Below are 24,628 nucleotides of genomic sequence, written 5' to 3'. Positions count from 1 at the left end.
CAGGGTTAACTGAAAATCCACAGAGCTTGCTCAAGGCCTAGACAGTTTGGAAGAATACACAAGATTGGAGATTCCAAGATTTCTCTCATCCCTGCATCTTCATCACACCACTATCACAAGGCATCATGTTTGTCTTTGTCTAAAGGTTACTTCCTTTGTTGTAATCTGCATCTGTTACCTCTTGTCCCCTCCCTGTCAGCCTCTGGGAAGTGTCCACCTTCACAGCTACTCCTTAGAGAGACATAAATCACTCCCACTCTCATTCTTCATTCAGACTGAGCAGATCCAGCTTTCTCAGTCTGTCTCTGCACCCCATGTGCTGCACCCCACTGACCACCTTGGTGGGCATCCACTGAGGAAGAATGTAGTTGGCACTGGGAGAAGGACCTGACAGGATGAACTCGGGATGGACATCCAGGTCTGAGCTGAAACAGCTCTGGGAGGCTGCTGGTGGGAAAGAAAATGAATGAGGCCTCAACAGAGCTGGGAGGGAGAGCTGCCCTTCTGGAACCAGCAGCAGAGGCTGATCAGGGCAAACCATCCCACCCTAGCTCCTGCAGGAGGCAGCTCCCACCTCAGGAGCTCCACTGGCCAAGGCAGGCACATGCCAGGCACCCTGTGGACAGTCCCCATGTTGCTGTACCAGCATTGCATATGTTTGATCAAGTTGATAAAGTAAGTCAAATTGTCCAAATTTCAACTTGGCTAAAAAGAAAAAATCAGCTGTCTGTGCTCAGTGCACACAGAGGGGTTGTAGGTGATCTTGAGCCAGTCACATCCTCCCCCAGAGGGGAACTGCTGAAGTCGACAGGTAATGAATGATACTCTGTCCCAGATGGGCTGAGCAGACACAGAGCTATGTCACAATTAGACAACCAGGAGTGACAAACCAGAGCTGGAGAGACTGGGACACCCCAGTCAATACCTCCCACCCATCAGTGCTGACTTTCACACAGGAGTTGGAGTCAGAGGCTTCAGCAAGAAATACCTTCTTTCATTAACAACACACAGCTTCTGGAACTGCCCTTTCCCAATATTCCCACAGAAAACCTACCACCATCCTCCACTCACGTGTGATTGCTGCACCTTTTATGAAATGTAAAGAACATTTCAGCCTCAGCCAAAAATTGCAATTTATTAAGCAATAACAGGAATATAGTAGACTACAGAGGGAGAAGAAAGTGGGTTTTATCCCTTTCAGGAAAAGGGAAAAAGCTGGATTGAAACCAGAATAATTATTACTTTCTTGTATGTTCAGATTGTTTTTATCTTTGCCAGGCCACATCCCACCAGCTCTACAGGCTGGTGCTGAGTCACTCTGGCTCATGCCAGGCCTCAGGAATAACTTATCATAGGTTTCTGCCACATTAGAGGATGTTTTGGACATTCTGGACTATGGGAAATAATAGTGAGAAAACTCTCATCCATGTGGCAAATTTCTTCCGTATTGGAGCAAAACCTGACACAGGGCATTTTAGGACAGTGTGTTTGGGGTGCCGGACAACTATTTCTTCTTCTCTCAGAGGCATCCTGCTATTAGTAACTTTTCTCTGAAAATTGATGGATTTATTTCTTTCAAACAAAAAATCAGAGAACAAAAATCTACTGTTATTCCAATGCCTTGATCATTCTTTGGGGGTTGAAAATTTTAAAAGAAAGGTCCAAAACGTATTTGACGGTAAATCTTGGTGAAGCATTGTGTGGTTCCATGGCCTAAGCCAGCAGCTGGAGTGATTTGGGATCAGCCTCTGGACAACTCATTTCACTAGGCTTTGTGATACTGAGTGATTTCACAGATCTGGGATATATCTTCATTAAGTTCTTTTATTTGTGGGCTGCATCCCACTGTAAAGGCTTCATGCAAATCAAGCTGAGCAAATGACAGAACTGTGCCCAAACATTGCAGGCAGTGAAAGCATAAACACAGTAAAGATTAATAATCCACCTCAGCAGCTTCCCAAGTCTGGACATCTGGGAAATCCTCAACATTCAGCAATTTAAGTCACCAGAATCTTTTTCTAGAGGAGATAAAAAGCATTGTGTTAACAGATAAGAACAGATAAGAACTTGTGGTATTTGTTCCCACAGGTTAGGCTGGAAAGGAGGGATAGGAGGGATCAAAACCTGGTATTATGAGAGTGTGACAGCACCTGACTCTCAGGGGAAAGGAAGGATGTTTTGTTTGGAAAAGACACAGGAACAGCTTGCCCTTCTCCAGCGAGAGCCACTCTTCCCTACATCTACTTCCCAGGGATTTCAGGGAGCATTTTGGAAGGAGTTAGATCTTAAGCATTTTACAAATCTTGAAGGCAGGTGAGAAAAATAGAGTAAAAATAGGTGACAACTGTACAAGCAGAGATCAAAACCAGAAACCCTTCCATAGACTGGGAATTAATTTTCAAATGCTGAGTTGCTTTTGATCTTACAAGGATGTGCTGACAAAGGGCATCTTGACAGACAGAAGGACAGACAGAGCCTTCCCATGGAGTAAACCCTGGCATCAATAGTGAAAAACTAAATGGAAAGTCTATTAATCAGAAAAAAATCCCAGAATTCCAGAACGGTTCAGGCTGGAAGGGAGCCCAGAGGGTCACTGGTGCCACCTCCCTGCTCAGGCAGGGCCATCCCAGAGCCCAGGGCACAGGATTGTGTGCAGAGGGCTCTGCAGGATCCCCGCTGAGAGAGACTCCAGCCCCTCCCTGGGCAGCCTGTTCAGGGCTGGGCACTGCCCAGGGCAGAAGTTCTGCCTCCTGTGCAGGGGCACTCGCTGGGCTCAGGCCCTGCCCGTGGCTCTGGTGCCACTGCTGGGCCTGGAGCAGAGCCTGGGCCCTGCTCTGCCCCTCCCTGCACACAGGGACAGACAGGGACAGACAGGGACAGACAGGGACACCCAGGGACAGACAGGGACACCCAGGGACACCCAGGGACAGACAGGGACACCCAGGGCTGAGGGCCCCTCTCAGCTGGGGCTCCTCTCCAGCCTGAGCAGCCCCAGCTCCCTCAGCCTTTCCTAGTTAGAAAAAATTCCCAGAATAGGGCACTTGGCTTGCTCTGCCAGAAAATCTGCATTTTGTAGGAGCCACTCTAAGTACACCTAGTTAACTGGAGCATCTAAAGCTGTACCTGGCATACAGGTCCAGCTCCATGTTAAGCAGCTCAGTTTTAAACCCCAGGGTCTGGCTTTCTCAGGGGCCTGCAGACAGGACTTGCTGTGGTTTGCAGATCATACCTTGGTCCTCAGTGCTCTTTGACTTCCAGGGTCTGAGGTCCAGCTTTGGGATCTGACTGCAGCTCACAAAGCCACGGGGGTATCTGTTAGCCTGGAAGATATTCCTTGATACTTTAGTGATGTGGGTATTGTCACATATTATTCGTGACAAGGAGATTTTGGCCAGAGAGCAGCGCTGGCGAGGAGTGAAAACTCCAGGGTTCTGCCACCAAAACCTGAAGGAGAAAGAAGACACAACAGATTTTTGCCTTCTGTCTTCTTCACATTGATGATTCCCACAATATTAATTCCCATTAACACTAATTTGTTCTGCCAAGAACAAATTTGAATTTCTATTATTTAAATCAAGAGCCCTGACTCAACAACTGGATAATTGTCAGTCTCATAATCTGAAGGTAGTGAGTTCGATCCTCACATGGAGCACCATTTATCGCTGGCCGGGGTCTGTGTACAAATCACAAACGGGATGGGACTGCTGGGCAAGGCATCTCAAGGTGTTGTATTTTCCAGCATCAGTCTCATTACATGGTTATGACAATGGGAAGATGCCAGCAGCAGACAAAGAACTTAATGTTACAACTGACTTTAAAAGTTTTTTGACCAATCACACAAAGCAAAAGCATATTGACAGTAGTTCTATCCAACCACTATAGGCACACGTACCTTTGTGGTTAAAACAATGCTTGGTTATTTCGAATACAGCACCTACTTGTAAGCCTTAAGATATAATGCACAGAGTTCCATTATTAAGCTTAGAATTTCCTAATATCTTGCTAGATAGACTTTTCTGTGGCTTAGGGAGTAATTCTAGACAAGTGTTAATACACAGACTATTGTTCTATTTGTCCTTACTTTTCTACTTTTTATATAATTTTTCTGCTGACAAATCTTATTACTACTGCTTAGCTCTAACCACATTTCTGCTGTCTCTGAGGCCTGCCTTTTGCAGCTTTCCAAAACCCCTCTGATTTTAGGGATTCCCACAATTACTTTGCTTTTCTTTTGGCCATGGTAAGGTAACAAAGCTGCAATTGAATTAATTGTCCTCAAATGAGGCACAGGTACCCTCTTTCAAATAGGAAAGGCTGCACAGACTGTGCACAGGCTGTGGTTACAGCCAAATGAGTGCCATGTTGGAACAAGCCCTGTAATTACTCAATTTTTAGAAAAGGGTTTGTTTCCTGCCATAAGAACAGGATTTCTAGACGGGCAACAGACTGTTTGACCCTAAGCTCCTCATCCTGCAGTTTGAGCTCGTACTAAGTCTTTCTCAGCAGAACTGTTTCCCAGAAAGATGGGTTGTGATCCCATTTTCTGGCAATATTGCTGGCAGGTACAGGGATCTTGCTTCAGAAATCCAGCTTAAAATGGGGAATGTAACTCACTGCTGCACCTGAAGCCCCTGAGCAACCTCAAGGAGGAGGAGGAGGAATTCAGGTGTGTTGAAACCTCAGTACTGCTGAAGTGATTTTGGCTGACAAGAAAACCCCAACCCACCACATCCATCACAAGCAAAGATCAAACACTGCCACATGTCAGAACAGAGGGTTCCAGTTCAGAACTGGGGGAGGGAAGAAGAAGTAGTGAGATATCACTTTGCTGGGAAGGGATCTCAGCCCAGGATCTCAACCATCAGACAGGGAATAAGAACAGGACTATAAAGAGAATGAAACTTTTGAAGGAGTACTGAAAAAAAAAAAAAAGCAACAAACAACTGGAGTAGTTTTCAGATCTGTGTGAAGAAATCTGCATAAACTCCAGACTCCCTGTACTCTGGGGTTGGGATACCCAGCTCCGCTCTTACCTGTCCCCATCACGAATGTTCCTGAACTGGGTGCCAATGAGACAGGCCATGAGAGGTCCCACTCGGCCTCCTTTCACAAAGGGCTCTGCAAGGGCCCCAATCCAGATGTCAATATTCTTTGGTGTCCCATAGAGCTTCAGGAATTTCCTTGCCAGGTTCCTATTCCTCAACACGTGCCCAAGCGACTTCACTCCAGAGGGCTGTGAGAGCCCACAGAATTTTCTCCAGGAGTTGTAACCTGTAAATAGTAGAATGTCAGAGCAGATAGAGCAGTGATTGCACTATGCCCTTCTGAAAAGATTTTTCCCACTCCTTCCACTGGGACACCATTAGGGCACCAAAATGTTTAAAACATTTTTCTATATTTCTGTTAATGCTACTGCTTTCCCACTCCTCCAGAGCCAGCTCCCCCTGCCTGTTTTTAGAGACCCATGTGTTTGCAGGTGGGAGTTGTACCACCACCTTCCAGCAATGTTCTGCTCCACTCAGCAGGGGTGCAACTGATGTTGCCTTCACTGAAAGCAAACCTGGACAAGATGTTGATGGCCCCTCTCTCTGTAAAACAGGAGAATGACCAAGTGCTTCTCCACACTTGGTCCCTGTCCAGCCATGGGGACAAGCCACCCACTCCACACAGCCCAAGTTACTTCAGCCACCAGACTTTACCAGCTGGACTAATTTTTCTGGACTGTAAACAGCCAAAAATCCACTGTGCCACAACTGGTGCATAATTCTGCATCTTAGTGGAAGAGATGAGATGATGCTGCAGCAAACACCTCTGCTGTAAGCAGGATGTCATGGAATCGTGGAACAATTTGGATTGGAAGGGATAATAAAGTTCATCTCATTCCACCCACCACCACGAGCAGGGACAACTTCCACTATCCCAGGGTGCTCCAAGCCCTGTTCAGCCTGGCCTTGAACACTTGCAGGGATGGGGCAGCTTCTCTGGACAACCTGTGCCAGGGCCTCACCAACCTCACAGGAAAATTTTTTCCTGATATCCATTCCAAACCTACTGTCTTATGTCTAAAAAGCAGGGAGCATTGGGAAGAAAAGACACACCATATGGTGCCTAGATGACACCACTATCAAACAATTCCAGGACACTAAGAATTTGCTTAATCAGAAAATTAATTAGGAAGGGTTTTTGACCTTGCTATGCCATCACCACCTTTGTGGATGTCTTGTATAAGGGAGTACAGCACTCATAGGTGGGTTGAGACCTAAAGCTAAACCCAAATTCACTAGAAATACATGTCACTCCTACCATGTCAGGTCTGGAAACCCAGGATTTGTGGTTCTGATCAGGTCTGCATGATGGTGTTCCTCAATAAAGCATGGAAAAATCACAACCTTATGTTGTGGCCAAGGCAGAGCAATCCTGTGAGCTGATGATGCCCCTGGATGTACTGCAAAGCCTCTGACTGGGCTTAAAACCCATGGATCCAGCTCAGTTTTCATTCCAGTTTCAAACAAGAGCCCTATTGCATCTCTCAGGATGTTGCTGACACAGCAGCTCTGGGCTCTTACCTCAGCATAATGACACTGTTGGGCAAGAACCCACTCAGGAGCCAGCTCTGAAGTGCTATCAACAATCTATTTCTCAAGACCATCTTGCAATGCCATTACACTGGTTTTGCACCTTGCAGAGCCCTGAGAGAGGTTCTGACATGCTTGGTTGTTTTTTCTCTGGGACACAGATTTAGTAAAGAAATTATGATGAGATTTTCTTTACGTATTAGAATCTGCTCTTCCAGTCACGCGTGGCTGGGCTGGACCCTACAGATGGTTGCAGAGAAATCACAGGGGACTTACAGCCCTAATTCCACTCCTGCAAACCTGTTGCTGAACTATTTTACCATTTTTTTCACTTGGACAATAGAAACTAGTCAGTCACTGAACACCAAGCTCTCGTCTGTGCAATGCCCCGTGTTCTTCTGCCTCCACATCTCTCATGCAGCTTCAGCCAGGCTTTGCCTTCAGTGCTCAACATCCACCCACTTACCTGTGGTTGTTCAGAAACAAGGAAAAAGTTTGGGAAAGAGCATCATAGAATCACTGAATATCCTGCATTGGGAGAGATACATAAGGATCACTGAATCCAACTTCTGAGTAATTGCAGCCAAGCATGGGCTGGAGAAGCTTCTCAATGTTTAATCACAAAAATGCCTGATTTCCACTTGTTTTTCTTTGTAAGCTCTGCTCCCACAGCTGACTTACCTGGAAGGCCATGATCTCGGCTGCGCTGCATGTTGAGTGCAGCTAAATCAAACCCAATCCTTTCAACCTGCTCAAAGAGCCGGTCCCGGAGCTCGCCCACCACCATTTGCTGCTGCGTCATCAGCTTGGCCTGGTTGGCCATGAGGCTCCGGAGATAGGGATCAATCCCACCTGCACAGGTGGCACAGGGAAACTGGGATCAATTCCACCTGAATCAGGGACATGTGAGCAGTGTAGGGAGGACAGTGTGTGGCTAAGAGGCCCCAGAGAGGTGAGCACAGCTCATATTTAATGATAAGCTTCTACTACACGAGAATCAATTTCCCAGCACTTAAAGAATTAAGAAGAAAAGACTTTGAATAATGTTCTTGGAGGCCACAGCAATGAAGCGAGCAGACCGTTTTGGAACATGATGGGCTGCCCTTTACTACAGGGGACAGCTCTGTTGGGACAACTCCAGCTGGTAGTAAAGGCCATTTAATATATTGAACACAAAACGCTTTTAAATTTGGCTGAAGCAGGAGTTCATCCAGAGAGGGCAGAAAGGATGAATGAAATAAACCCACACTGCGGAAAAGGATTTACCTTCTTGGATGATTCTCCAGACAGCAAAGAAGGAGGTTCTGAGCTGAATTTCAGGAGTTATGGGTCTGTAATATTCATCTAAGCGGCCAACAGTTGGAGGGATTGAGGCATGAGCAAAGCGAAAAGCCAAGGTGAAGACATTGGATATCCGAGAATCCACAGACTCGTTGTAGCCCCGGTAGCGAGGAATGAGCCTGTGGAACCTGCATCCCAACAGGAGAGGCAGGTAGTCCCTGTAGGTTATGATCTAGGGGGAAACAAGGAAAGGGTGAACTGTTAATGTCCTGGCCATCAGTTTCTGTGGAAGCAAAGTTGATTTTCATGTTCTCTCTGCCACAACACTCTGGCAGGTCAGAGCAACATAATAATATGTTGGACTCAATGATCTCAGAAGTCTTTTCTAATCTAATTGGTTCTGTGATTTTGTGAAGATAAAAGTCTGCCAAATCCTCCCAAATATTGGCTCCTTGTAACCACACCACTCCCATCAGGCAGGCAGAACTGCACCCTTCATGCCTCAGATAGCAAAGATAACATCGGCAGATAACGGGGGTAGCACCACCCACGGGCAGCTCCCTGAGTCCTCCCACAGCAGGGATTTCCAGTCCTGCTCTTGTGTCTCTCTGGGATATTGAGGAGGCAGCACAATATAATTTTAAAAAGAAAAATCAAATTCTATGTCAGTAGGAGAAAATGGATTAATTGTCTGAATACTGCATGAAGATGAAACCAATAATGTAAACGCAATGATGGAGATGATGCTTTTTGGACAATCCTTTGAGTGTTTGCCTTGCCCAACACGTTTTTTCAACAATACAATAATATTTAAATGGACAGCATAAAAACATAAACATTTTGACATTCCTGTTTTTTATTTTTGTTAAACGAGCTCAGAAGACAGGCTTCAAAGGAGGTGCAGTGCCTTTGGAAACCCCACGTCCCTTTCTCACATAGGATCCAGGCTTTCCTGCCAGCTGTGAAACCTCATCTGGCTTTGAGGCCATTCCTGCTCGAAACTGGAGGCTGGACAAGAGACTTTGGGAGGTCCCTCCCAAGCACAGAGGTGCTTGTGTGACCCCATGATCCCATTCAGGGTCAAGTCTGGGGTAGCGTGTCAAGCTAGTCAAGCTTGTGGGGGGGGGCCAAAGGGTGCAGCCCCATCATGACTGGCTCCACGAGCATATGGGGCTTCTTCATAGAATCCCAGAATGGTTTGGGTTGGAAAGGACTTTTAAGATCATTCTCTGCCATGGGCAAGGAATCATTGAGAGGAGGGGATTCACAACCCAAGGAATTTTAATCCAAATTTCCACGACCATTTTTATCTGGTACAAAACACAGGTTAGAAAAGCTTTTCCTCTGCTTTTTCTGTCGGTCCCTCAAACAAAAATGTGCCATTAAAAACCTCATCAAGCACTTTGTAAATTTAACAGTAGAGGTACCTAATACATTCAGGGGGGCCCCTCTGTGCTTGTCATTTCAGGTATCTCTGTGTGATTTTGCTTTGGTCAAAAGAGGCTGGAGAAGAGAATTTGGTCCTTTCACCCCAGAATCCTGCACCCTTTGGCCACCCTGCACTAGCAAAATCTAACCCGTGAACCCTGTGAGACTGCAGGCAGAGCTAGGACAGGTGGGATGATGGCTGGTACCTGGATCATGGCTCCTAGGATCTTTCGTGCTTCCTGGTACAGCCTCTCATCATTCCAGTGGGGATTGAGGCTCCTCAGCTTTCCAGCCAGGCGGTTGTGCTCCCGCAGGAAGAGTGTGTGCATACAGGCCAGCTCCAGCATCTCACTGGCACGGGTGTCACCTGGGAGGGGCACACATGACACTGGAGTGGGAAAGTCACATTGGGAAGCACACACAGAGGAATTTTTAGATGTCTCAATATTTGTGTTGTGAAGAAAGCAGGTAAGAAACACAGAGGAAGAGAGGGAAACCAAGAGGATTGGACAGTGCCAGGCAAAAGCTGAATTTCTGCTGAGGCAACAAAAGCCAGGTGCTGTCCTGGCTGTGCTGAGAATCACAGAGAGGGGGGAAGTTTCAGTGAAGGGCTGGGAGCGTTAACTTAAAAAGTTAAATACAAGTAGGTGATCTCCAGGCTCCCATATCAGAGATGTTTGGTCTCACAGCTCGAGAGAGAAATGCAAATGGGCAAAGGGAAGTCAAGATGGCCAAGGAAGCTCTGAAACTCAGCAGGTCTCCTTCAAACCAGCTGAAACTGTGGCCAAAGCAAGGTGACAGTCACAAACAGGCTCTCTGGGGAGTAAAAGGAAAAGCAAAATGAGTCAGCTTGGAGGAATAACAAACAGCATCACAATAAAATATCAAATCCTTCTTCAAAACCTGGGGCAGGAAACACAAGAGCAAGCAGGTGATGAGAGCACAGGCAAGCACTCAAAGAAAAGTAAATATGTCGTGTTTAGTCCTCTTGTTCCACAGCAAATAGAGGGATTTGCTCCTGCACTTGGCACAGAGCCCTTTTCATCCACTCTCAAAGGCTGCCTGTGAGGGACTGCGGAAGGAGGAACAAATGCAACACTGTGAGGTTTCCCTGAGCAGAATGCATCCAGCCAGAGCTTCCAACAGAGCTCTGGGAGGAAGCGTTGATCCCTGGGAGGCAACTGCACATGTAAAACTCTCTCAGTTCTCAGAGACCGGAAAAGTCACAAATAAGACACTGAATTTTCAAAGGCGCTTCCAAAGCAGCCTGAACTGATGAACTTTCCCATAAAAGAATTGATGGGTCTGTTCCAGCCATGGAACAGGAACTGCTCTTTGCTGACAGTCCGCAGGGGCCAGAATCCCCTCTTGGGAAGTATCTAATACTCCTGCCAGCTCTGCTTCTCACTGGGCACCTACCTTTGGCCACATGTTCTGCATGGTCCTTACCAAGGAGAGACCTGCACAGAACTGGGGGAGCAGGTGAACACATGGAACAACACATGGGACAGGTGGAATGCTGTGGGAGCCTGGAGGGAGTGTGAAACACCATGAGCTTTAAAGGAGAGAGCTGATGGATTCCAAGGACCATGGGGAAGTTCAGAGGAACTTTGGCCAGATATGAAAGGGACCAAGGGAGTAGAAAGCAGCTCCACAGCTGATGAAATCTGTTGTGCCCTGAAGCTTTCTCCAGCACTGCCACAAGCAGCCTCGTGTGGCCAGAGCCAACAGGAGTCAGCTGGGAAGTCCTGCTCTCCAAAAGAAATAGGTCAGGGAGACACTAACTCATGAGGTATATCAGAAGCATCCCTCTCTGGGGTCCCACAGGTTTGTGGAAAGTACTCCCACTACTCCCTCAGCCTTCACAGTGGTGGGAACACACCTTAAAAGGCCACCTTGGTCTGGTACTGGCCTCATCCTCATTCCAGCTGGGATCCGACCTCCTCTCAAAGTGCAGCAGGGACGTCCAAAAGTTTCCTGCTGTGACCCAGCACAGTAGTTACTCATCTGTTCTCATCCCGTTGGGATGGAGACAGCCATGGAAGGACAAGTACAGACCAGCCATTGCCGCCAGGCCAGGCTGCCATTGCTGTGCCTGCTTGACTCCATCATGGCACTGGTTCCTAGGTCACTCTGGGTCCTACACCAGAGCTGCTGAGCATGGATGAGACACCTTCACTCCAGGTTTATCCTCACAAACAAGACTTGGAGAGGGTGAAGACCTTCCTCCTACCTAGCACAGCCTGTCTCAGTCTTTCATGATTTGCTCCATTCCATTTTCTATTTAAATAAGAAAAGCAAATGACTAAAGTGAGCTGGAGCTGGTGGAATTGTCTGCTCTAGACTGCAGGTTTAGGGTGCAAGCACGCAACTCACCTGCAAGAAAACAAGGGATTCGAGCTGCCCCGCTGGCCTTGAGGCAGGGCTCCTTCCTCATGGGACCGAAAGGCATGTACGCCCTGCCCCTGTCCGTGAAGTTGTGGTTCACAGCCAGGAGGCCCCTCTGGCTGCTCCGGTCCCGCAGCCGCTCGGCCACGGACACCTCGCTGCCATACACGACGCTGCCATCCAGAAATGAGGTCAGCGCGTTGATCTGCTCCCGCACCACCCTGCCCCGTGAGCAGACGGCAGCTGAGCGGAAAAAAGGGAGGCAATCCCTCCTGTTGGTGATTCGGGGGTCGTTGGGTGGGATCTGCAGATAGAGAAAAGGAAAATTCATCAGTGGCTCAGGAGATAGAGCCAGGCAGGAGCCCTCTTACAGGACATAAGCCTTCAGCATAAATCTTGAGATGAAAGGTCAGATTGACAGCAGAGATGCCGCTTTAGGAGCCCAAGTCCCAAACAGCCTGGAGCCTAAAATCCTATAGATTCCTAAAGTCTTTCCCCTGAAAATATATACATTGGATTGCATCTTTAACGCTCAGTTTTCTTATCTCCACATCTACACCATAGAGAATTGTCATCCAGAATATGTGACCCTTGCAGCACTCTCAAATGTATGTCAGGGAAACACTCAGTGGTGCTCCATCCCATCATAGTTTTCCTTGAGAGGAATTAGGAGGACATGTGGAAGCCAGAGCTGCAGCAGTACTTCAAAGGTGGGAGAGCAGGGCTGCAGGAGGGATATCAATATGATTTGAAGAAAAAGAGGCTTAGGGGGAACCTTGTGGCTCTGCACAACTCCTGACAGGAGGGGACAGCCGGGGGGGTCGGGCTCTGCTCCCAGGGAACAGGGACAGGAGGAGAGGGAACGGCCTCAGGCTGGGCCAGGAGAGCCTCAGGGTGGACATCAGCAGGAATTTTCCCATGGAAAGGGTGGTCAGGCACTGCCAGGGGCTGCCCAGTGAGGTTTGGAGTCCCCATCCCTGGAGGAGTCCAAGGAAGTCCTGGATGTGTCACTTGGTGCTCTGGGCTGGGGACAAGGTAGGGATCAGGCACAGTTTGGACTGGTGCTCCTGGAGGGCTTTTCCAACCCCAATGACTCTGTGATTCTGTGATATTGGAGCCAGGGATGTGACTCGTGATAATGCTACAGGCACTGCTGGGAGATCTCAGCACTCCCTTGTCCTGTGCAAAGAGCACTTAAGTCCCGTGGATTTTCTGGGGTATTGACACTCCCCAGTGCCTGTCTGTGACACTTTCTGTTTTCCAGGCATCACCCGTGCTACCTTTGTGCAACAGCTCCAAAGAAAAACCACATTGCTGAGGAGATGGCCAAATGCCTGGAAACTTGGCAAAGTCTGTGCCTGTGCCTGTGCCTGAACCCAGGGACTGCCCCTGGAACACAGCACTGCCACCACACAGAGTGCTCTGACCTCCTTGGCCTCTTCTGGGAGGACAGTCTTCCAGGGCCAAGGAGCGTGAGAGCCACCAACATCTCCTGGTTGGAAAGCAGATGCCCTCTCCCTTCCTCCCCTGGAAGAAGGAGGCTGCCTGTACCTGGATGGGAAAGCAGGGAGGCTCCTTGGCACAGCTGGTGTCACAGTCCGTCCCACCACTGAAGGGGAATCTGGCTGGGGTTTCTGGGCTGAAATCCAGGTCGTGGTCAATAAACTGGCCCCACTGCATGAACATGAGTGATCTCTGCTGATCCATCCGCAGCTGCTCCGGGGAGAAGCGGACAATCTCATTGGACACTTGTCGGACCTGCAGGGGTGGAGGCAGAACACATTGGTGGGAAATGTTGTGTGTGAGTGCGTGCACCCAGTTGCAGGGTCACCAGCAAAAATTCCCAGGGCACTTCTTGTGCTTTGCAGACAAAAAACCCCAAATCTGTCTGTGCAGGAAGGCATCACCATCACCAAGTGCCCTTCACTGAACAAAGTGCTGCTCTGGCTCTAGGCAGGATTCTGAACCTCCAGGCCAAGACTGTCCCTTGATGGACTTAGGGAAATAGCTAAGCAAGCCTAGGAAAGGGATGTAGTCATGATATTTTATGAAAATCCTTTTGGCAGGATTTTCTTCTCTGAGAAGCTGAGGGACCTCAGGAACAAAATCTAAACAATGACTATCTGCTGCTGTGGACTGCAACAGGTGCTTCCTTGATTGGTCGATGTTGGGTTTTTCTACTTAATAGCCAATCAAGGATGCAGCTGGGTCAGACTCTTTGGGAGTACAAGACTTTGTTATTCATTCCATTCTATTCTTGTCTCGCTTTCTGATGATTCCTTTCTTTCTGTTCTTTCAGTATAGTTTTAATATAGCATTTTTAATATAACATATATCATAATATCATAAACCAGCCTTCTGAAACACAGAGTCAAGATTTCTCCATATCTCATCCTCATCCTGGCTGCCCTGAATACCACAAAGGGAGATAAAACAAATTTTAAAAGATCTTCTTTTTGAATAGAAGTGTAGAAAAAATAGCCCCAGGAAATTTCTGAAAATTATCTCAAAGTCCTCCTCCCTTCTCATCCCTTCCTCAGCGATCACAGTTCTCCCACCTCCATGTTTTACTACAGAAATGTGGACACAATGCTGTGGAGGAAGGTTAGGAAGTACAAGAAATCCATGAACACAATCCCAGCTCCTCCTCATCAGAGCTGTTGTTGCATCAAGCTCAAGTGACCAGAAGCCACCTCACAGTGTCCCTGCTCACATCCAGGTGCCATGAGAGCCACAACCCCTGCACTTCACCCACCCAGGAACCCCCACATAGCATTTCTGGTCATACATTTTTTGTTCGGGGGATTCCCTGGCTCACTTTATCCTCTGGCATAATAGCTTTTCAGGAAACAATTGCCACGGACCAAATAAAAAAGGGTAAGTAAAATAATTTGGCTAAAATGCACTCAATTTAAAAGAATATATTGTGTAATTCTGTATTCCTCCTGTGATTCTGCAGCAATCAGATCAACTTTCCTTTGCTTTTCCTGAAGGCATGGGACTTAGAAAGCACTCCTAATGGATCTCCCTGGATATTCTCAGACCATCACCCTGCAGCTGGCGAATTTAAGCCCCTCTAACCTGATACACAGTTCCAGCTAGTGGATGAGCCCTTTGATGCCTGCAGTCTGTCCTAGAACTGACAATCTCTAGGCCTGACACTGTGGGTTTTCTAGTTCTGAGACTGTTACAAACTTTACCAGTGGAAGGGGAAATCCAGAGAAACGCTTTCCTTCCGTCCACCCACGGGGCACGGACACACCATCCTCATATTCTGCTGGCAGCCACCTGGCCAGGGGTCTGTTGGAAGCTCCTAGGGATGGGTTCCTCCTGTCAGAGGCAATGGAAAAACAGCAAACAGTTGGAGCCAAGAGCTTGTGGATATGCAGAAACATGGACCTTGGAATGGGAGCACGCCATGGTTGGGGAACTGCTGCAGCTCAGTAGGTTTGGTGCTATCAGTAAACCTTGGGATTAGTAACAACCATAACAACAATAATCATAGAATTGTTTAGGTTGGAAAAGACCTTTAATAATCTGCCCCAACTCTCAGCTTCTTCCAGGCAAGAACTCAGGTGCCCCTGATGACATCCAGCCTGAAAAAAGGCCCTTGGACTGTGGCTGGAAAACAAAATTGGAAGCTGAACACCATGGAAAAGGGGAAGAACCTTGGAATGAAATTACCTATGGTCTTGAACATAAATTGGGGAATTTGGACTGTGAGGTTACTGTGCTGGGTGATTTTTTGAAGGTCATTAGTGAAGATGTCCCTGCTCATTGCAGGGGGCTGGACTAGATGAACTTTAAACATTTTCAAAATCACTTCCAACGCAAACAATTCTGTGACTCTATGATTTTAGTTTGATTAGATGTCCTAGAGTGACTTTATGATGCTTGTGCCCCCGTTAATCTGTTTAGCTCAGAAATAAGTTTTGCACCTTTAAGTTTGGTTCTGAGAGCAAAGTGGTGGGGAGAGAAGAAGTGCACAGTTTGTTTTCAGAAACTGCACTCACTCCTCCACATTCCTGCTCCTGGACTGTGTTGTCTGCAGCACAGAGAGACAGCAAGACAGAGCTCTCCTTTGCTTTTTAGTTAGTTTTTAGGTAGCTGAGGCAGAGAAGTTCTCTGGACTGTAGTTTTTCTTTTTCGTTACAGCTATTTAAACCTGCTCTGGACTGAACACCCAGAACACCACTGGCAGTTCACACCTGTGGCCCACCTGGCCGAGCCTGGGCCACGGCATTTCCAGCACCGGAGGGACTGATAAGAGACTGAGTGAGCCGAGCTACAGCCCACGGAGGGGCTTTCTGAGTTTGTCATCTCCTTTGGAGTGGCAAGAGGTTTTATTGTTTAGTGTTGTTCAATTTTTGTGCTGGTGAATGCTTTGCCTGTTAAATTAAGTTTTTTTTCCACTTTTCTCCAAGGAAATATTTTCCTGAACTGGTTGGGGGAGGGGCAGCTTGAATCTGCTTTCTGGAGGAACCCCTTTGGAGGTTCTCTCCCAAATTTGTCCTAAACCAGGACAAATACACCATTAAAACTTTAATCAGTGTACTAACATACTTTCTTTGGAGTGCATGTCCAAAGTGTTTGCTGTGGTGGCCTCTCATCCACAGCGGGTGTAGCACCGCCCCAGGCAGTGGAGAAACAAAGCACAGCTGAGCCCACCTTCCCCAGTGCCTCAGGTCTGGATCAGGTGTAATGCACCTGTCCTTATCCCAGAGCCCACATCCCCTCCTGAAGTGGAAGGAGGCAGGAAGAGCTTTTGTTCTTATACAGTCCCCTGAAGGCTAAAGCACCCTGGAGCAGGAAGAGCTGGCTGAGCTGCTTCCTCTTCCTCAGCTGCTCCCAGGAGCTTCCTAGCTCTGTTTTTACAGGGAATGTTTCTGAACTGTCCCTGTAAAACACACCATGCTCAGCAATTTTCCATGTCTCCCACATTCCCCATTCCAGCCATGGGAGGTGCAGGAGGTGCTCTCCCAGCCTATATGCCTAGATTTCCTCCCACACAGTGTGGGGCAAAGAGATGGCTAGATCATGCCCAGTATGGATGTAGGTCAAGAAACCCTTAGAGACCCTGCCAAGGCGCAGGGCCAGACAAAGAGTCTGTAACCAACATGGAGCTCCTCCTGTTTTGGCAAAGAGCTGGTTCAGGTACAACACCAGGAACCTTCCAAACAGGACTGGAATTAACACCTCCACACATTACTAGGAAATATTGCGGAGTGTGAAACTCTAAAACAAGGTGCCTGTGTGAATATTCCCTGGGGAAGTGGGTCTAGTTCTACTTATGGAGGATGCTTGACATCTATCCATAGAATAATTTAGGTTAACCACCAGCCCAGATCACTGAGTGCCACATGCAGTCCTTCCTTGGACACCTCCAGGAATGCGGACTCCACCAGCCCCCAGGGCAATTCCAATACCTGACCACCCTTTCCAGGAAGAAATTCCTCTTGATGTCCAACCTGAGCTTCCCCTGGTGCAACTTGAGTCCCTTTCTTCTCCTCCTGACTCATCCATCCATCCATCCATCCATCCATCCATCCATCCAACCATCCATCCATCCATCCAACCATCCATCCATCCATCCTCCTGCTGACACAGCCCCTCACCTGTTGTTGCACTCGCCAGTAATAGTTCTGTAGCCAGAAGATGCACAGTTTATTTTCTTATCCTGCTGGTCACATCCAGTGGCCTTGAAAATCACCTCCATCTGAGCTGGAGTCAGCAAGTCTGGCAAGGAATAAGGGAGGAAAAACTAATGCAGGAACACACTGGCCCTGCTGGGTTTGCTCTGGAAAAGGTTTTCCAGTACCTAGTACCTGTACCTAGCATCATCTGCACAACCACAATGTGCTGTCATTTAACTCTTCCTGCTCGAAGACGTGCCGAGGATGCTCTCTGATCAGCAGATGTTTTTGCTGGTTTGGAAAGCATCAAACCCAGCAAAGCTATGGTCAGATCTTATTTATAATCACATGTTAGGCTCGTGCAGCAGCAGAATGGTTTTCTAGTATTGGCACTTCCTCTCCTCTCCTCTCCCTTTTTATCTCCACCATAAAATGCAGTCACAGCTATCCTAGGGGCTGTTACAAGTTTTTCCCCTTGGAAGCAGCTCCCAGTGTGTGTTGCCCCTGCTTAGAGCTGCCTGTAAAAGAACCATCCTGTGGCTGGGCTCACCAAGGGCATTGCGTTTTGCTGTGCACATTTCCCTTTGTAGGGAAATTAAATGGCAGAGCTTAACAAGAAAAGTTTTACGGAATCACAGAATCACGGAATGGTTTGGGTTGGAGAGACCTTAAAGACCATCTTGCTCCAACTCCCTTCCCTTGGGAAGGGTGGGGACACCTTCCCAAATTGCTCCAGCCTGGCCGTGGACACTTCCAAGGAGCAGCCACAGCTTCTCTGGACAACCTGCGCCAGGGTCTCAGCACACTCCCAGCCAGCAATTTCTTCCTAACATATAACCCAAATCTCTCCTCTTTTAGTTTAAAACCATTCCCTCTTTTCCTTTCACAATTTACCCATGTAAAAAGTCCCTCCCTCTTTTTTTGTAAGCCCTTTTAGGCACTGGAAAGGGCTCTAATGTCTCCCCAGAGCTTTTTCTTCTCCAGGCTGACCCCCAGCTCTCCCAGTCTATCTCCACAGGGAAGATGCTCCTTCTTGGCTCTTGCTGCTCACTCCACGTCCCAGCCCTCTGAGGTTTCCTGGTCACTGCTGCCACCAACAGTCTGGGCCACAGCATGGTTTAAAAAGTCACTGGGCAGGTGGGTGAGAGGTGGCAGCCAGGTGGTCCTGGCAGGGCTCTGTAGTGGTACTGGAAGGAGAGGCTGGAGCTCTGCACAACCAGTTCTGCCATCACCTTCCAACTCATCCTGTCTCAGAGCAAAGCCAGAGCACCCCATGATGTGCCTTATCCTGCCAGTGCTTAACTGTAATGTTAGTAAAGTGTTTGAGGCCAGGCTAGATGAGGCTTGGAGCAGCCTGGGACAGTGGAAGGTGTCTCTGCCCATGGCAGGGGTGGCACTGGATGGGTTTTAAGGTCCCTTCCCCAAACCATTCCATGATCCCCATGAGTTCATATGTATATGTATCCCTGAGCTGTTCCTTTCACTGGCCCTGATTTGCCTCCTCTCAGCAGCCTGGCCTTGCCTGACTCCATCTCACAGAGGATGTTGCTCCTCCAGACATGCTGAAATGTCCTCTCACATCTCCCCATTTTCTATTTGGACAGTGTCGTGTCTGTGATGTGACTTCAGTGCTGTCTGAGGTCTGGCTGAAGAACTGCCCTCCTTGGGGCCAAGCTGCTGGGAGTCATCTCTGGGTTTGCTCATTCCCTACTCAAGCAGCAGAATATCTACCAAAGCCTTCCAAGCTTTGACCCATTGGAACTTGAACCTCCATGCAGCAGAAGGAACCAGGGAAGTGCACAAAACACTTTCACTAACTGAAAAACCCCCAAATAATATTTAAGATGGAAAAAGAGCTCAGGAAAATAACTCAGCTTTTCTTCACCGCAGCCATATGGGAAAGATTTATCACAGCTCACCACAACCCCCTTTCCTTCATCCTCCCAAGTCCCAGTGACCAAGCCCTGAGTCTTCCTCCTCTGCCTTCCTCCCAGCAAAGGGGGATCCTACCTGTGACATTGAAGTCCCCCCTCACAGCCCATCGCAGCCTCTCTTTGAGCAGGCTCAGGGTGGTCTGCAGGTAATCCGCTGCCCGGACAGCCTCTCGTGTCCCCCCCACTGGCTGCTTGAAGTATCTCAGGAGCTCTGCTGGGGTCAAGTCATGGTTCTGCAGGTTCTTCTTTATGCTGCAAGGGACAGGAAACCAAAATCTGAAATGGAGCAGGGGCAGGGATGCTGCAGTTGCAGGCCTGATCAGCAGGCACAGCATGTTCTACTGCTGGAGAGAGTCACTGTGAGAGGCCAGGGCTGCTCCTAGCACCCTCCACAGAGCAGCAGAGAAACTTGCAGGAAGAGAGTCCCTGAAACTGCCCAGCTCCACCTGCCAGAAGGCAAATAACATCCATGAGGCACCAAACCTCGCTCAGCTGTTATCCAGATCATCAGTATCTCTCACTGTCCAGAGGCCTCAAATGTCTCCAGGCCACCCTTTCCTAAAGCTGCTGGAGCCTCCTCTCAGCTGGAGGAGTCCCCAAGCCAGGGAGGGGATTCAGAGTGTGGCTGCTGGCAGAGGACAGGTATTGGCTGGTAGGAAGCTGGACACACCCAAAGCATGGCTGGGAGTCCCACAAAATATCCTCATGCAGCATCCAGCTGTTTGCTGCATCCATTGGAGGGAAACACTGGAAATTAGCAGGAGCCTGTGCTGGTCTCAACTCAGGGCTCCTGCTCAGAGCACCCTGAGGCGTGCAACAGAGCCCAGCAATAGCATCCAGCTGTGAAGGTGGGAGGCCTGGGCACAAGGTGCCAAGAGGAGCTGGAAGTGTCCAAGGCCAGGCTGGATGGGGCTTGGAGCACCCTGAGATAGTGGAAGGTGTCCCTGGCCATGGCAGGGGCTGGAACGAGATGAGCTTTAAGATCTCTTCCAACCCAAACCAGTCCAAGATTCTGTGATTCTTCAAAAACCGAGACAGAGGAGCCACAGCTCCCAGTGACCCGACAGACTGGTGTAAAATCCGGGTGAGCAGACAAAAGCTGGATGACAGCCTGCTGTGCTCCCAGAGCTCCCTACCCCACTGTCCCAGTGCTGCGGGGAGGAGGAGAGGCGGGGGAAGCTGAGGTGCAGGAGGGGACAGGGGACAGGGACAGGGGATGCGCCACACCCAGCCCGGCTCTCACCGCTCCCGTGTGCGCTTGTAGGCTGCATCCACCAGCTGCCGGGCCTCGGCCACGCTGCTCAGCAGGGACGTGTCCGACAGCTCCAGCGGCACATCTGAGCAGGGAAAGGGAGGACCAAAGGTGAGGGTGCCGGCAGGGAGCATCCCTGCTACTCCTCCACCTGGGAATTGGACACAGCAGTGCTGGAGGCAAGTGCTATTCACTCTCCAGAGATCTGCATATAAATATATTTCTCGGGGGAGTTTGAGAGTCTCTCCTGACCATGAAGAGAATCTCTCCATCAGTGGAGGCTTCAAACGGCCCCAAACAGTGAGAGGTGAAGGCACCATCTGTACTGCCCTTTCATAGCAGAGCATTTGAACAGGTTGACCAGAGAAGCTGTGGCTATCCCATCCCTGGCAGTGTCCAAGGCCAGGCTGGATGGGGCTTGGAGCAACCTGGAAGAGTAAAAAGTGTCCCTGCCCATGGCAGGGGGTGAAATGGGATGAAGTCTAAGCTCCCTTACAACCCAAATCATTCTGGGATTCTCTGATTCTATAAGCAGCCCAATTTCCCCACATCTTTCCACTTTCTTTCCTGCAACCTCCTGCTATTTTCACTGCTCCCCTTCCTGCCCTGGGGATGGCCCCAAAAATTAATTTCATCTCCATCATCTGCTGCCTGCAGAAAGGAAGGGGACAGGCCCAGAGGGCTTCTCTGAGTGACAGCATTTTCCTACAGTTTCTGGGAAAGAGGAAAACTTCAGAAAATAGCACAAAGGGATAAATATCTCCCAAATCTCCCCAGTTTCTTTTAAATATCTTCCCAGATCAGCCCAGAGCTTACCTCTTGGACAATCCTGATGAGAAAAATTATTGCCTGGACCACAATTTGAGGCAAATGAAAAGCCCGGCATGTGCTTTTCATAAGGATCTGACATTGTAAATTAACAGATGGAGGTCTCCATATGTTTTGGAGCAGTGATTCAGTGCTGGAAGAGGGGCAGTGACTGCCCCATTCCTACACTTTACTGGCCCGGATAACTTTCTCAGGAGCTGGCACAGGGAGGGAGACCTTTGTTCCATGGGCATGGACCAGTGCTGAGAACTGATCTCCTTTACCAGATTTTAAGGAATCAGGCAGGATGTGAACTGGTAAAAACCTGAAAGAGCCAAGATTGGTGCCACAGGAGGTACAAACTGTGCCCCTTCTGGCACCTTTTCAGGGCTGTGCTGCTGAATGACAGTCTCTTCCAGACATAGTTTGATCTTTCCCCCCTCAGAAAATCCCCTGAACTGCAAAGCCTGAGGGAAGGACAATACCGTAGGAAGAGGATACAGATGCCTGGTACAGGCTGAGGATCACCAGCAGCCCCAGGAAGGTTTCTGCTTTCATCCCTGCAAAGAAATGTAAGTGAAGACAACCAAAAACATATAGATGCATCAGGAAGGTCCATGCCAAGGTGGAGGATGGCATGTGTCAAGGGAGTTCATGGAGCATCCCCTGCCCAATGAAACGCTTCCAGGAGGGAGTGCACTGCCTCAGGGGTCCTGCCAGTGCCATGTGGAAAAGGAGCAGCCTCCTGTCCCAGGGACTGCCAGCCCTGGTGTGAACGTGCTGCTTGGGACTTTGTGGGCAACACAAAGGGACCAGAACCTGCTGCCAGCACAGCACCCAGAGTGTGCAAGGGAGAGCTGGTGGGGAAGAGGGAAGAGCCAGGATAGCACGGTATGTCCTCTACATCTCTGTTTCTCTGCCTTTAAATTCTAAGAGTCCTCCTTGCAAGTAGTTACGTCACATAAAAACATATAAGGACTGTATTCTCTTTATTCCTGATTAGCCTGGGATTGAGGATATTCAGATTAAAAGCTACACCAAAAATTTGGAGGAAATAATACTTCAGTATTTAGAATTTTGCTACAAAAATCACTATTAGTGAACTGTTTGTGTTTCTCAACAGAGCCAGAGTGAAGCCAATCATGAGCTGGGTATCACTCTATCCCCACAATTATAAAATACGTCATTTACATTTGTGTTTTAATTGGAATTTACTCAGTCATTACCTAGCTGTTCCTTTAACATGGGCTGCAGAAGGAGCGGGAAGTATTTAATAGATGTTTGCCATGTTTTTCCTGAAGCTGACCCACTCACCTCCCAAGGCTGCTCCAAGCAATCAGCTCCCAGAATGAGCCCAGAGCTGTGGGCTGAGCACCCACCGTGAAGCTGCCTCAAAGGCACCCTAAAATGCTCGGCTAAGCCCCGTCCCTATGGAGCAGCCCCTGGCAACAGCAGCACCGCGCTCCAGGCGCTTCCTTGCTGCGCTCCAGCCGCGACCGGCGCCAGCCGAGGGTGGAAGCAGCAGGAACCGCAGTACTCACCCCCAACTCCCCAGTCCTACCCCCGGCAGAGAAACAAACTCTCCCCAAGAGAAAAGCGCCTGTGCCCGGGCCAGGCTCTCACCTGCGATCCGCCGCCTCTTCCCGGCCCGCAGCCTCTCCGCGCCCGCTTTTATCTGCCCAGCGTTATCAGCAGGGGCTGCCCCGGGCACTCCCCTGGCGTGGGGGCCAGGCCAGTTCAGCGCTAACCTCACCTCCCACCCTGTGCCCTCCGGGGAGGCTCCTTTGCTCGCAACTGGATACACATGAAGCCTGATGCTTCACCGGAGCTTTCCCGGGATTTTTGAAGGTGGAGATGTGACCACATCATGGTGGTTTGAGAGTCTTGAGCCCTTCTGGGGATATCTTCCAGGGACAAGGTTCCTTCCCCCATGGTGCTCTTCATACTTGGCCGCTTTTAAAGGTCAAAGCAAGGCTTTCACATCTACCCCCAGAGACACCTGCAGTGCCCAGCACTCCCCATCCCACCTCCAGATGTGCCCTGCCCCACATCTGCTGGCGGTCCACAAGAGCTGTTCCTTCTTCCTGCACAGGAGAAGGCATTGGAATGATGATTTGAACAGGCATCACCCTCCAGCTGCTGGTCTGGAGCATCTAGTCTGCCCAAAGTGCTGCTGCACCAGGAGCTCAGCTGGCAAAGCATCTCCTCTGCTGCGGGCCAAAGCCCCTCTCCCTGTCCCAGAGCAAAAGCATCTGATGGACAAATGCTGACAGGACAGAGGGATACTGCTGGATCAGTAAGGGATGTGTTTGAGCATGGAAGTGCACGAGGAGGCAGAGGAACTGCTCCTCAGCTGCCCCTCACTGCGCATTGCAGTTGTGTTTGCTCTCATGGATCAGAACTCCTTGGATCAGCTGCACACACTGGGAGCAAACGAGTTTCTGCCAGGGCTCCCCCGGACTGGTTGGATGAAGGTCTTCACCCCGATTTTGTCCTGCATGGACACCCCAGGACCCACAGTGGCTGTAGAATGGTACAGGTGGTGCAGTGCCTCTGGCAGTGACTCTGCAGGTGTGTCCAACCCCAAATCTGGGATGCACCATCCCCATCCCCAAAGCTGTCTCCTTGTAAGTGGAGCCATGAACTGATGATGGTCCCAGTCCTTTAATATTTTAATGAAAATCAGCAAAACAAATTAAAAATCATGCAGTGAGGCTCAGTGAGGCTGGTCCTGTTTGCAGACTGGTTTTGACAACCTGGAGGGAGTCCACCTGAGCCCAGGAGAAAGCTGGGTTGGGTCAGCCTGGAGGGAAGAAGGCTCTGGAAGCCTTGCTCTTGACTTTGTCTCATGGAAGCACTGCAGAGCAGACAGAGCTGTTCAGAGTGCTCAGGGATGGGACAAGAAGCAATGGCAAGTGGTACTGCCAAGAAAATTCCCAACAGACGTATGAAAACACCCAGGATAGTGGTGAAGTGCTAGGACAGGACCCAGAACAGAGGTGGGGCCTGCATCCCTGGGGATAATTCTTCCTTGAATGAGACCCTCAGCAACCTCCCCTGGCCTTCAGAGTGACCCTAACCCAAGAGACTCACGAGGTCTCCAGCCCACCCATTTCGGAGCGTGAGACAGAAGCAGAACGCCTGCCTGAGGTCCCAGCTTCAGCACCAACTCCAGCTCTAGCTCTAGCTCCAGCAGCAGAACCAGCTCCAGTAACAGAAACGGATCCAGCAGCAGCTCAAGTACCAGCAGTTTGCACAACAGAGACCACAGCACAGCTCTTGTGCAAAGGGGCAGAGCTGGTGGATTTGCAAAGCTCTGAGTCCCTCCCC

General features: G+C 49.2%; 1 protein-coding gene across 1 annotated transcript; it reads right to left on the bottom strand.

The window, feature by feature from the left end:
• Positions 1 to 1,808: 1,808 nt before the first annotated feature.
• Positions 1,809 to 22,954, bottom strand: LOC119709693 (eosinophil peroxidase-like). Its single transcript, XM_038157760.1, has 14 exons — positions 22,922 to 22,954; positions 21,784 to 21,858; positions 20,483 to 20,576; positions 19,316 to 19,491; positions 17,288 to 17,408; positions 14,873 to 15,002; positions 13,224 to 13,430; positions 11,661 to 11,976; positions 9,491 to 9,651; positions 7,842 to 8,088; positions 7,257 to 7,427; positions 5,034 to 5,271; positions 3,230 to 3,444; positions 1,809 to 2,018 (listed from the first exon to the last, which is right to left on the bottom strand). The coding sequence occupies exons 2-14, from the start codon at positions 21,854 to 21,856 to the stop codon at positions 1,990 to 1,992; spliced, it is 2,178 nt and encodes a 725-aa protein (XP_038013688.1). The 5' UTR covers positions 21,857 to 21,858; positions 22,922 to 22,954; the 3' UTR covers positions 1,809 to 1,989.
• Between the last annotated feature and the right edge of the window lie 1,674 nt (positions 22,955 to 24,628).

This window comes from Motacilla alba, chromosome 19 (genome assembly GCF_015832195.1).
Source record: "Motacilla alba alba isolate MOTALB_02 chromosome 19, Motacilla_alba_V1.0_pri, whole genome shotgun sequence".
Lineage (NCBI taxonomy): Eukaryota > Metazoa > Chordata > Aves > Passeriformes > Motacillidae > Motacilla > Motacilla alba.
The sequence above is the reverse complement of the archived record's forward strand: the minus strand, read 5'-3'. Positions and strand labels throughout refer to the sequence as shown.